Raw genomic sequence first — 12,303 nt, 5'->3', positions numbered from 1 at the left:
CCTGTTAGGCGGTCTACCACTTTTAAACTGTTTCTGGTTTGGGTTTTTCTAATGTTCCTGCCATATCCATCCACCTGCTTATTCTTTCATTCAAACCACATATCCATTGAGCACTCTGTTTGCTAAGGCTGCCGTAACAAACGAGCACAGACTGGGAGGCTTAAACAGCAGAAAGTTATTCTTTCACAGTTCTAGAGGCTAGAGGTCCAAGATGAAGGTTCTGGCAGGCTTGGTTTCTTCTGAGGGCTATCTGGGAAGATTCAATGCAGGCCTTTCCCCTTGACGTGCAGATGGCCACATTCTTGGTGCCTCTTCATATGATGGGCCCTCTGTGTATTTGTACCTCTAGGGTCTCTTCCTTTTTTTTTTTAATTTTTTAATGTTTTTTTATTTATTTTTTTGAGAGACAGACAGAGACAGCATGATCAGGGGAGCGTCAGAGAGAGAGGGAGATACAGAACCGGAAGCAGGCTCCAGGCTCTGAGCTAGCTGTCAGCACAGAGCCCAATGCGAGGCTCGAACCCTCGAATGTTAGATCATGACCTGAGCCGAAGCCGGACACTTAACCGACTGAGCCACCCAGGTGCCCCTCTTCCTTTTTTTTTTATAAGGATACCAGTTATACTGGATTAGAGCCTCATCCCAGTGGCCTCATTTTAACTCAGTCACCTCTTTATAGACCTTATCTTCAAGTACAGTTACATTCTGAGGTACTGGGTATTGGGATTTCAACATATGAACTTTGGGGCGGATGCAATTTAGCCCTTAATGAGCACCTACTATGTGTCAATCACTGTCCTCAGCACTGGGAATAAAGTGGTGATCAAAACACGAAAATCTCTGCTCTTATTTACATTCCAGTGGGGGAGAACAATATACTGGATAAATAATTAAAATATATAGTATGTTAAAAGACACTAAGTGCAATGGAAGAAAAATAAAACAGAGAAAGGAGATAGGGAGATTTGGGGAGGGGGATGCAATTTCAAATAGTGTGGCCAGGGAAAACCTTTCTGAGAAAGGGACATTTAAGTGAGGACCTGAAGAAGGTGATATAGCAAGCCAGGCAAATATTTGGGGAAAGACCATTTGAGGCAGAAAGTACAGCCAGTGCAAAGGTCCTGGGTAGAACATGTCCAGTTTGTTCAAGTATCAGCAAGGATTCAACTGGGGCTGGTACAGAATGAACAAGGAGAAGTAGCAGGAGGTGCAGGAGTTGGAAGATGGTGAGGTAGATGACTGTGTAAGGTCTACTAAGCCCTTGTAATGAGGTTGGCTTCTGTTCTGAGGAAGATGGTGGGTTAGAAAAGTCTTGTTCTTTCTTCCTGTATGTCTCCTTTACCCTCACACTACTGTCACATTTGCAACACTTCTGACACCAGATGTTTTTTTCTCAACACCAAAGAATCCTCTGTGATACCAGATGGGTGTTCTACAACTCATTTCAATTCTGACACTATCTACCTGGAGATAGCATCAAATCCCATAGGTTAAGGGCTCAGTCTCAGAAGTCTTGATTCTCTCCTCTCACTGCAGATGCCAATGACAATTCCAGGTTGTCGCTTATGCTTCTGATTGACCAATTGTAAATCTGAGGTTCCCATGGCCCCCCTCTGGGGTTTGATTAACTTGCTACAGCAGCTCACAGAACTCAGAGGAACACTTACTTAGGTTTACTAGGTTATTAGAGGATATGGCAAAGGATACAGATGAACAGCCAGATAGATGGAAATGGTGTATCTATATAGGGCAAGGTTGGGGAAGGTTCCAGGTGTACAAGCTCCTGTCCTTGTGGAGCTGGGATGTGTCACTTTCCTGGAATATGGATTTGTTCACCAACCAGGAAGCTCTCCAAATCCCATACTCCTGGGATTTTTATGGAGGCTTCATCACACAGGCATAGCCAATTTCAGCTCTTTTCCCTCTTCCTTTTGATGGTCACAGGGCTGAAAATTCCTAGCTTTTAATCATGGCTTGATCTTTCTAGTGACCAGCCCCCATCCAGGAACCACCCAAGAGACCACCCAGACTTGCCTCATTAGAACTAAAGATGCTTTGATCACCCAGAAAATTACAAGGGTTTCAGAAGTCCTGTGTCAGGACCAGGGTCAAAGACCAAACATTAGAACAAAAGATGCTGGTAGTGCTCTTACCTCTTAGGAATTTAGAAGGGCTTTAGCTCTGTCCCATGAACTGGGGGGTAGACCAATATTTATTTTTTTCTATTATTTCATAGATGGGAAGCCACTGGACACGCTGTGGGTGGCAAGATGTGAGTTAACATTTAAAAGAATCTCTCTAGTTGCTATGTTAACAGTAGAACAAAACGGGGCAAGGACGGATGCAGGGAGACCGGTAAGGGGAATATTGCAATAATCCCTTTTCTCTAAATGATATGGCTATACTATCTGTCCTTGGCTTACCAGCTCTATACATCATCTAGTGATTTGCTGCTCTACTAGGTGGGATTAGGTTACTTGCATGGCAGCACCACTTCTTCCAAGTACATCACTCTTATTACTCTTATTAGTTCCTCTGTTTAGTACCTCTCTCCAGAGACAACCATTCTAATATGCATCTTTTTGTTTGTATGCCTTCTTGGTTACCTTTGTGCCTTTATGTAAGACATACGTTCCTATTTCTTGTTCCATCATCTATAGATAGTATCTCTTGATTCTATACTTCTTACAATTAGAATATTATTGCCTCTACACGATGTTCCACCTCCCCTAATTTTGTCTACTTTCCAATTTCTGAATGCTATGCTTTTGCATTATGTTTGCTAATATTTACCTTATACTTTGCAATCATAATTAAGTTTTCTGTGATTTGTCTGTAGTTTGGATCCCAAAAGTTGAAAACCAATAAAGATAGTTTTTACATTATTATGACTATATAAATATATTTCTGTGTAAAGCCAAGGGACGGACCTTGATTACATTTTCTTCTTTACAGTTCCAATGTTACAATGTCCCTTGATTGCTCTATATCATTCCAATGTTACAATGTCCCTTGATTGCTCTATATCATTCCAATGTTACAATGTCCCTTGATTGCTCTATATCATTCCATGTTTTAGTCAATTCAATTATTGGAAAATGGCATTTTTTAAAAGTTTATTTATTTACTTTGAGAGAGAGAGATCATGTTAGTATGCATGATCAGGGGAGGAGCAGACAGAGGGAGAGAGAGAATCCCAAACAGGCTCTGCTCTGTCAGCGTGGACCGCAACATGGAGCTTGGTCCCATAAACCTCAAAATCATGACCTGAGCTGAAATGAAGAGTTGGACACTAACTAACTGAGCCACCCAGGTGCCCCAATAATTTTTTAAATCTTAATTTTTTTAATTTAATTTTATTTTTGAGAGAGAGATAGAGAGAGATGGAGTGTGAGCAAGGGAGGGGCAGAGAGCGAGGGAGACACAGAATCTGAAGCAGGCTCCAGGCTCAGAGCTGTCAGAGTGGGGCTGGAATTCACCAAATGTGAGATCATTAGCTGAGTTGAAGTTGGATGCTGAGCCACCCAGGCGCCCCTAAATCTTAATTAAAAACTTTTTAAAGTTTATTTATTTATTTTGAGAGAGAGAGAGGCAGAGCCAGTTGGGGAGGGACAGAGAGAGAGGGGGAGAGACAGAATCCCAAGCAGGCTCTGAAGGGCCAATGCAGAGCTTGATGCAGGGCTTGAATGTACGAATGGCAAGATCATGATCTGAGCTGAAGTTAGACACTTAACAGACTGAGCCACCCAGGTGCCTCTAAATATTAACTTTTTAATTCCTAAAATTAATAATGTTCCTTGTAACTAATCAGACATTAAAGAAATGTATTAAAAAAGACTTAGAAATTTGTTCAGCACCCTCACTCTTCAGAGGTAACTATTCTTTGGTATATATCCTCCCAGACTTTTAAAATATGTGTATATAAAATCATACAGATATACTCCTACACAAAATAAGCTTTGTTGGTTTTAAAAAATTTTAAATGTTTATTTATTTTTGAAAGAGACAGAGTATGATTGGGGAGAGGCAGAAAGAGAAAGAGACACAGATCCGAAGCAGGCTCCAGGCTCTGAGCTGTTAGCACAGAGCCCGATGTGGGGCTCAGACTCGTAAACGGTGAGATCATGACCTGATCTGAAGTGACATGCTCACCTGACTGAGCTACCCAGGCACCCCTACTCTTGTTATTTTTAATGTTTAGTTTTGAGAGAGAGAGAGAGAGAGAGAGAGCGAGAGAAAGAGAGAGAGAGAGAGAGAGAGAGAGAGAGAGAGAATGAGCCAGGGAGTTGCAGAGAGATAGAGAGACATAGATTCTGAAGTAGGCTCCAGGTCCAAGCCCAGCACAGAGCCCTATCAGCACAGAGTCCAATGCAGGGCTCAAATTCACCCATGCAGGCACCCTTAGGCAAGCTCTTCTTAAAAGGTTGGAGGCTCTGGACACCTGGGTGGCTCAGTTGGTTGAGCATCTGACTTTGGCTCAGGTCATTATCTCACAGTTCATGATTTCAAGACCCACATCTGACTTGCTGCTGTCAGCCTATCAGGGTAGAGCCCACTTCAGGTCCTCTGTCCCCTTCTCTCTGCCCCCTCTCTCCACATGTGCTCTCCCCAAAATAAATAAACATTAAAAAAAGGTTGGTGGGGCGCCTTGGGTGGCTCAGTTGGTTAAGCATCCGACTTTGGCTCAGGTCATGATCTCATAGTTTGTGGGTTTGAGCCCCGCATCGGGCCCTGTGCTGACAGCTCAGAGACTGGAGCCTGCTTAAGATTCCGTGTCTCCCTCTCTCTCTGCACCTCTTCTGCTCTCTCTCTCTCTCTCTCTCTCTCTCAAAAAAAAAAAGTTGGAGACTACTGTGCATCATTGAGAACTTTATTGTGCACTGTTTTTTATTTATATTTAATGACTTCACATGAGCTAGTCTTTTCTGTATTTGAATATTTCAGGTTCTTTAGAGGCTGGGATCATGTCATATACTTCTTTGGTATTTCCTATAGTGCCTAGTACAGGCTGCATAAACTGTAGGTCCTCAATACATACTTAATGATTAAATAATAAATCAGTTTATATATTGGGCAACACAATACCTTGAGGTCAGCTCCTGGAATGAGAGGGCTGGGTAGAGTCAGAGACTAGGGCTATGCCGGGTCAGTATCAGATGCTCTTACTTGGATATCAAGTTTAGACCGCAGTCTAGGAACCTCATTTATATAAAGCACCTATCATAATCCCTGGCTCAGAAGAGGTCCTCAATGAATGGTATTTATTGGTGAGTGAGTCGTCTTAGGGCAAGTGTTGAGGGCTTAAACACAACACTTAAAACCATTCAGGGTGGAGCCAGAAATCCACAGACTAGAGATGAAACAAAATTGAGAACCGGCAGGAGCAGACAGGCATGAGACAGAAACAAAGGCTTGGTTTGAGTGGTTCACTTGCATTGTAACATCACCTTCCCTGGCACCTCAGGCATTTTTTACTGGGTTTTCTGTACGTTTTGGCTTTCACACAGTGGCATCTTAAAGGTGTTTTTCAGTCTCTGACAGGAGCCAACAATCCCAGCACAGCGCTATGAATACAGGAGGTGTGTAATGAAAGAGATTCCACTGATCTCTCACCTGTTGAAACAGATAACGTGGCAGCAGTGTTGAGGATTCACTTAACAGGTAAGGACAATGGTACTAGAGAACAGCCATTTGACTAGAACAAGATTACTGCCCAGGCTTTTCCTAATCAGAGAGTGGGGTGCCCCCAGGATTGGGGAACCAAGGGGTCAGTCAGGTAAGGATTAACTTCAGTGACAAATTTAGAGGCTATGAAAACATGGAAGCATGTGGATGTTGAATCCATGGATGACATGGATTCAACAAAGTGAAGAATGGGTTTCCTTCTTTCTGCCTTTCTATTACCTAATCAGCTGTGTAGATAAAGGAAGGAAGTGAGAGAGGGTAGTTACTTATAGATGTCATCATAACATACGGCACTGATTGTGTTTCTCCTGTATGCCAGACATTTAGAACACATAATTGCTAATCTCCTTTATAACTCTATGAAGTAGGCATTTAACTCTATTTTATAATTTATTTTTTAATGTTCATTTATTTTTAAGTGAGAGAGAGAGAGAGACAGAGTAAGAGAGAGAATCCCAAGCAGGCTCCACATTGTCAGCACAGAGCCCAACACGGGGCTCAATACCAAGTCGAACACCCAACTGATTGAGCCACCAAGGCACCTCTGTTTTACAGAAGTTTATACAATCTAATGAGCCAGGATTTGAACCTAGGTTTATTATCTGTTATCCACACCATTCTGCCTCTTCTATGTTAGTGATTGTAGCCCAGGCCTCAGGGAAATACCTGTTGGCTAAAAACTAGTTGGTTACGTGTGGGCAGGGTATTCTGTGGTTCTTTCTTTTGCTCATCAACTCATTCTACAAATATATATTTATTTATAGCCAGAAGGTCGGGAGAAAATTGCAGGTCAGGTAGGTGGGGTGGGAAGGGATACATGGGTGGGAAGGAGGGCAAGGGAACATAGGGGAGTCAAAACCTGAGAAAATAGAGAAAAAGAAAAGGTCATTATAAGCTTGAATGAAGGATGGGAGCTGATTTGGGCATTCTGCGCTTGCGTGCAGTACTAATACAAGGTAGGAATACTTGGAGGAACACTCACAGGCAAGCTGCAACCCACTGGCAGCACTCAGGACTTCATACCTACACATTCACAAACACACACTAACACAGGAACCATAAATATGGAAACAGATTTTTTAAATGTTTATTGTTGAGGGGGGCAGGAGACACAGAAATGGAAGCAGGCTCCAGGCTCTGAGCTGTCAGCACAGAGCCCAACACAGGGCTCAAACTCATGGACCTCAAGATCATTTACCTGAGCCAAAGTTGGACGCTTAACCTACTGAGCCACCCAAACACCCCATGGAGACAGATATTTTTAAACAAGCACACCAAAATGTATACCACGCAATGGAAGCTGATGCCTTTATTCCAGTGGTGTTTCTAGTGCCCATCACATGGCTGTAACTCCCTTTCAAAGGAACCAACACTCATTTGGATACATAAAGTCTGGGAGGTTTGTTGAGAAGAGAAGAGAAAAGAAACAATCTCATTTTTGGGTCACAATTTAGTTGTGTGTGTGCATTCAGATTTTCAGGATTATATAAAATGATGTAATTACACAGAAGGAAATGCTACAGAATGTTCATATAAATCTTCCTTACTTTTCTTGTAGTGGTAAACACAAGTAATAACAGATTGTAATAAAACAACCCTGACCTTCACAGCCACTTAATCCCAAAGGGACATGACCCAGAGCAGGGAGTGGCAGAGCCCAGGAATGCACTGATGTGACACATCGATTCCAGGACTCCCTGTGCTTCACCCGCACCTGAGATATGGACAAAGTATGTTTGGAAGCTGCAGAGATTTAATTTTGACTGCTCCACAGTCAGGGGGATGACAGCTGGGGCCAACATGCTATCCCTAAGGGCATCTAGTGTACACAGGCTGGGAATCCAGGGGTCTGATGGGGCTGAGGGAAGTTCTTCTCCCTTCCATAGCCAAATGTGTGCAATACCAGCACCTTCCAGGATTTGAAGGGGAGAAATGGAGGCAATGATACTGATCACACAGTTGATGAGGAATAAAGCAGTGATTAGAATCAGCATGAGTGCTAAGGAACTATAGACGCTTTATGAAGACATACTTTACCGCAAATTAATTATAACACATCTCTCTCATTAGAGAATTACCTAGCAATTTTTTTAATCCTTTTAAATTTTTGATTGAAGGGTCGTGCCATGAAAGTGTCAAATGTAATTATCATTAGATAGCTCTTGTTCTTCATATGATGTGGGACCCAAATACTGTAGAGGGGAATAGTTCCTGACCATGTACATGGTCCTTCAGCTAACACCCCACAACACTGCCTTGGGAAGAGCTTTGGCACTCTCCCGTGTACTAATTGCAAATACTCTTACCCTAGAGAAATTTTATTCAAGCTTAGGAAAATGGCTAGCAACCTAGGCATTGTCCCCAACAGTTTGACGGGTAAGGAGAGGCCACCTTCAGCCCTTTCTCATATTTCCTCTTATATTTGGAAGCCAAGAGCCATACTAGTGAAAACAAACCTAATGCCTCTTAAAGTCAGCTGTAAAATATTAATGCCCTGCTTCTCAATGGTTTTTCCCACTCCAATCTCGAACTTCTAAAGGATGCCACTCATTCGGATCAGTAGCAGCGGCTCATTGTGGCAGTAACAGCAGAGGGGAGGGTGGCAGAAGGAAAAAAAAATCAATGTGGTTGGTGGGTGGGGATTCTGCCTTGGATCCCCGCCCTCCTCAATTATCATAAACTCTTCAAAGCGCACTGTAATTTACAACCTTCTTGGCAATGTTACCTCATTACCTACCTGGAAGAATTTAGGTCCTGTCAGTAGAGTTTTTCTAACTTCGTCAATTATTGGTTTTCGGTACTGCAAAATGATTCTATGTTCCTGGGGTCAGGTATCCCTTTAACGTTCCTTTTAATATGTGTTTTGTTCCAAAAGCCTGGATGCTGGGACAGAGGTGAGGTCCCTAACTACACAACGAGATTTGGGAGGCCGAGGACTGGTCTTTAGACCGATAACGAGTAAAATCCCGGGTCGCGGTAGGTTTCCTGCAAGTAGGGCCGAAGAGGCCCAGGGCGGACGTAGTATAGGGTGAGCACCCGGATCTGTGAGCCAGTGTTGCTTAAGCGTCTCACCGTGTGTGAGAGAGGAGGCTGGTACCCCTGTCTCTCTTTGTCCCATCGACAATACCCTTCACCTCCGTGTCTGCGTAACTATATCAGTAGAAAGCGACGCTTCCCACATGGGCCCTCGGACCCCAAAGGCAGGCTGGCAGTGGCTTGGCAGGTGGGCACGAAGCCGGGAGATGGGTGGGGGACTGGGGCGGAGGCAGCGTCGAGTGGCGTTCGGGGTAACCAATGGTAGTTCGGGGTAGGGGTGGCAGGGGCGGAGGCGCCGAGGCTGAGCAGCCAATGGGGGGCGAGCAACTACTGGAACGACCTGGTGACGTGAGGAGCGTTCCATTCGGCCAGCGGTGGGCGGTTGCCACAGCTGGTTTAGGGCCCCGACCATTGGGGCCCCTTGTCAGGAGGAGGCAGCCTCCGGGCTGGGGAGGAGAAGTCGCTGCCACCTCTGGCGGCTGACGCGGTCCCCTGGGACAGTCCACTTCCTGCTCTCAGTTCCCCGCCGAGTTCGGTCTCCCGGGTTCAGGTAACGAGGGGTGGGGGTTGGGGTCTCTTGGGCTCGGCCGCATGGTGGGCTGCCAGCCCCTCCGCTGCACCCGGCCGCGCGGACGTTGGCACTGTCCTCAGCTGGGCAGCCGCCGAGCCCCTGGCCGCGGCTGACTACACGTGGCGGGGCGTGTGTGAGTGTGTACGAGCGTGGGGAGGTGGCGCGCGTCCCAACCTGCCTGGGGCGGTGGTCCGCTGCGTGGCGGAGGCAGAGCTGACTTCCCGAGGCCGCGCCCGCCGCCCGCCCGGGCCTCGAGCCTCGGGTCCCTGGCTGGTGGGCCGGTCTCTGGCTCTCGACGGATTTTGATCTTTGTTCTCCCAGGCCTGGCTACCCTTCCTGGTCTCCCTTCTCCCGCTGGGCCGGTTTATCTGGAGGAGATTGTTTTCCAGGTTAGTTTTACACAAAGGAAGTGTTCTCTGCCCCTCTGGTGCTCCCTCCCCTTCGCCAAGCCTTCTTGCTTTCTCATTTCCCTGCTCATCTCCTAGTCTCTATTTGGACCCTTGCCCTCTTCAGCCCGGAATGATATCGGGTTGGTTGTTTCTCATCAGTCAGGCAGGCTGAAGGCTTCCACCTCATTCTTGCCAGTGTGGGGCATGTGGTGTCAGTAAATAGAGGCCACAGCACCACACCTGAGAGGAGAAGGCTGGTAGTGGATGAGAAAGGCTGGGCCTGGGGGTTCAGGATGCCAAGTAGAGATGGTACTTATGGAATGTCCCAGAAAGCCAGCACCTTTATGACTTTTCTTAGATGCTGACATATCCATCCCCCCCCCCCACCCCCAACCATTCCAGAACTCTCCTGCTTAAGTCAGCCTTTCACCTACAGGTTTGTGATGTAGTTTCATTCCCACAAATGTTAGGCTAGACTAGCAAGATTGGTTCATTTACCAGACTCAGAAAGTTACAGAGGGTTTGATTAGGGGAAATCTGTTTTGAGTAAATAAAACCTGCATATGTATACAAAGTGTCCAGAACCTCCTAGCCCTGCCAGAGGGTGACTTGTTCCCTGGTGTGATTCATATTTGAGTGGCTAATTGAAGAAAGAAGGTTAAATGGAGGAGGGGAGGGCATGGCTCCTTAAGGACAGAAATTCTACTATTATTTTGAGAGTCTTCTTACTGATGATTATAGAACAGTGTGGTATAGTGGAAAGTACCCTGGCCTGAAAGTAAGCAGACGCGATTTCTTGGCTCAGCTTTGCAGCTGTGTGACCCTGGACAAGTTATTTCCTCTCTCTGGTCTTTACTCATTTCCAAAACAAAGTAATTGGAGCTATTACCCTTAATATCCTTTCTGGTTCCAAGGTTCTGTGATGATCAAATCATCAGTATTATATTGGAAATATAGGGATTATTAAATACACAGTAAGAAGACATGGTAACCCCCCCCCTTTTTTTTTTTAAAGAACCTTTAGCCTTTTCTCCTTTTAGAAGATACACACAGATTGAAAATAAACTTTTACCACTTCCCTGCCCCTACCCCTCAGGCAGTGCTCTGGTAAAGGAGGATTGAACTGCATTTCCTTGTTCCTGCCTCATTTTTCTTTTTGTGCTTTCTCTTAGGGCTAGAAATTGGACTTTTGATGATGTTTGACCCCGCGGCAGCAATAGCAGGCATCGTGATTTCAAAGCTGGGCTCAGCTTCTGTTTCTTCCCTCTTGTAATCACAAAGCCCATTTTGGACCGGGAATTCCAATCATGTCGGTGATGGTGGTGAGAAAAAAGGTGACACGGAAATGGGAGAAACTCCCAGGCAGGAACACCTTCTGCTGTGATGGGCGAGTCATGATGGCCCGGCAAAAGGGCATCTTCTATTTGACCCTCTTCCTCATCTTGGGGACATGTACACTCTTCTTTGCCTTCGAGTGAGTTTCTGTTGAGTAGAGTTGCCTAATTATGGTTACTTGGGGGCCAGGGGAAGAACCTTCTTCCTGGGGAGTTTGTGGATGGTTTGGCTATCACTATCCTCTTGAGCAAAGTCTATAGATCATGCCAACTGAGTTCATTTCTTTGTGCTTGGAATAGGGTATGTGCTTCCTAAAAAACCCGAGACCTTTGACACCAATTTTATAGCACAGATTTGGGGCTATTCCTGGCACACTTGGGAGATAAAGGAATTTGTCTTTGTTACTCACCTCCGCTTTTCAGTGGTCTCCTTAGGTGTTTAGTGACAGACTCCCTCTTCCCCACCCCTCTTGGGCCTAGGGCCAGCCCTCCTGGTCATAATTCTATACCTCAAAACTCACCTATTCTGTTATTCCTGGTGCTATTTCCATAGGGTTCACCTCTCCTAGCTATTAATTGAAAAGCCAACTGAACTGGGAAACTGCAGATCAGTTCCAGCCTTGGCTACATGTGTGCACATATGTGCTTTATACATGTGAGTTTTACTCAAGATCACTCAGCATAGACAACTCTGTATCCCATGTGTGCCTGATACCAGCCTTGGAGTTGTTTTTTTCTGTGATATAATAGCTAGTACTAGAGCCACTGTTTGAAGCCTGTATAGGTCACTGCTCTAGGGAGGTGGCCAGTTGGATTCTAGGGCACTGTGGCATGACTACTGGGTATGCTGAGAATGCTGTACACTCTGGGGATGGGAACAATGCTAATTGGTTTGGGATTGTTATGGGGAGGGCCTTGAGGAGCCAGTGCCTAGACTGTGAGCCACACCTGATACGAACCTGCTGTCGTTCATGCATTGCTGTGACCCCAGGAGCTCCCATGCTAGGGTGTGGCCGTGGGAGGGAAGAGGGGGCTCCTTGGCCAGACTTTGTGGGTAATCAAAATGAGCTCTGGTCCCTTGGAGCTCATTTTTGTCCTTCTTCTGTAAGGGCTCCAAGCTTTCCCAGTGCATCAAGAGTGATTTTTCAGGCTGTTTTGCCAGACTTTTTGATGGTTGCAGCTGGCTGGAGTAACAGTGGCGGGGGTGGGGGGAAGTTTATAACAGGGCTACAAAAGGAAGGTCAGGGAAGCTCTTTGTCAAAGGCACTTTTCCTGCTGCCTTTGCTGC

General features: G+C 45.5%; 1 protein-coding gene across 2 annotated transcripts in view; it reads left to right on the top strand.

Annotated features, from left to right (window-relative positions):
- Positions 1–9,077: 9,077 nt before the first annotated feature.
- Positions 9,078–12,303, top strand: part of ZDHHC9 (zinc finger DHHC-type containing 9) — a 31,358-nt gene continuing 28,132 nt past the window's right edge. The window contains exons 1-3 of one of the 2 annotated variants that reach the window (XM_029930758.1): positions 9,078–9,271; positions 9,614–9,681; positions 10,854–11,155. In XM_029930758.1, coding sequence (XP_029786618.1) covers positions 10,989–11,155 — 167 coding nt within the window. In that variant the 5' untranslated portion in view covers positions 9,078–9,271; positions 9,614–9,681; positions 10,854–10,988. The remainder of the gene's footprint in view (positions 9,272–9,613; positions 9,682–10,853; positions 11,156–12,303) is intronic. The other variant, XM_029930759.1, reaches the window with a different exon arrangement.

This window comes from Suricata suricatta, chromosome X (assembly GCF_006229205.1).
Source record: "Suricata suricatta isolate VVHF042 chromosome X, meerkat_22Aug2017_6uvM2_HiC, whole genome shotgun sequence".
In the NCBI taxonomy this organism is placed as follows: Eukaryota; Metazoa; Chordata; class Mammalia; order Carnivora; family Herpestidae; genus Suricata; species Suricata suricatta.
This window is presented reverse-complemented; position numbering and strand designations above follow the sequence as displayed.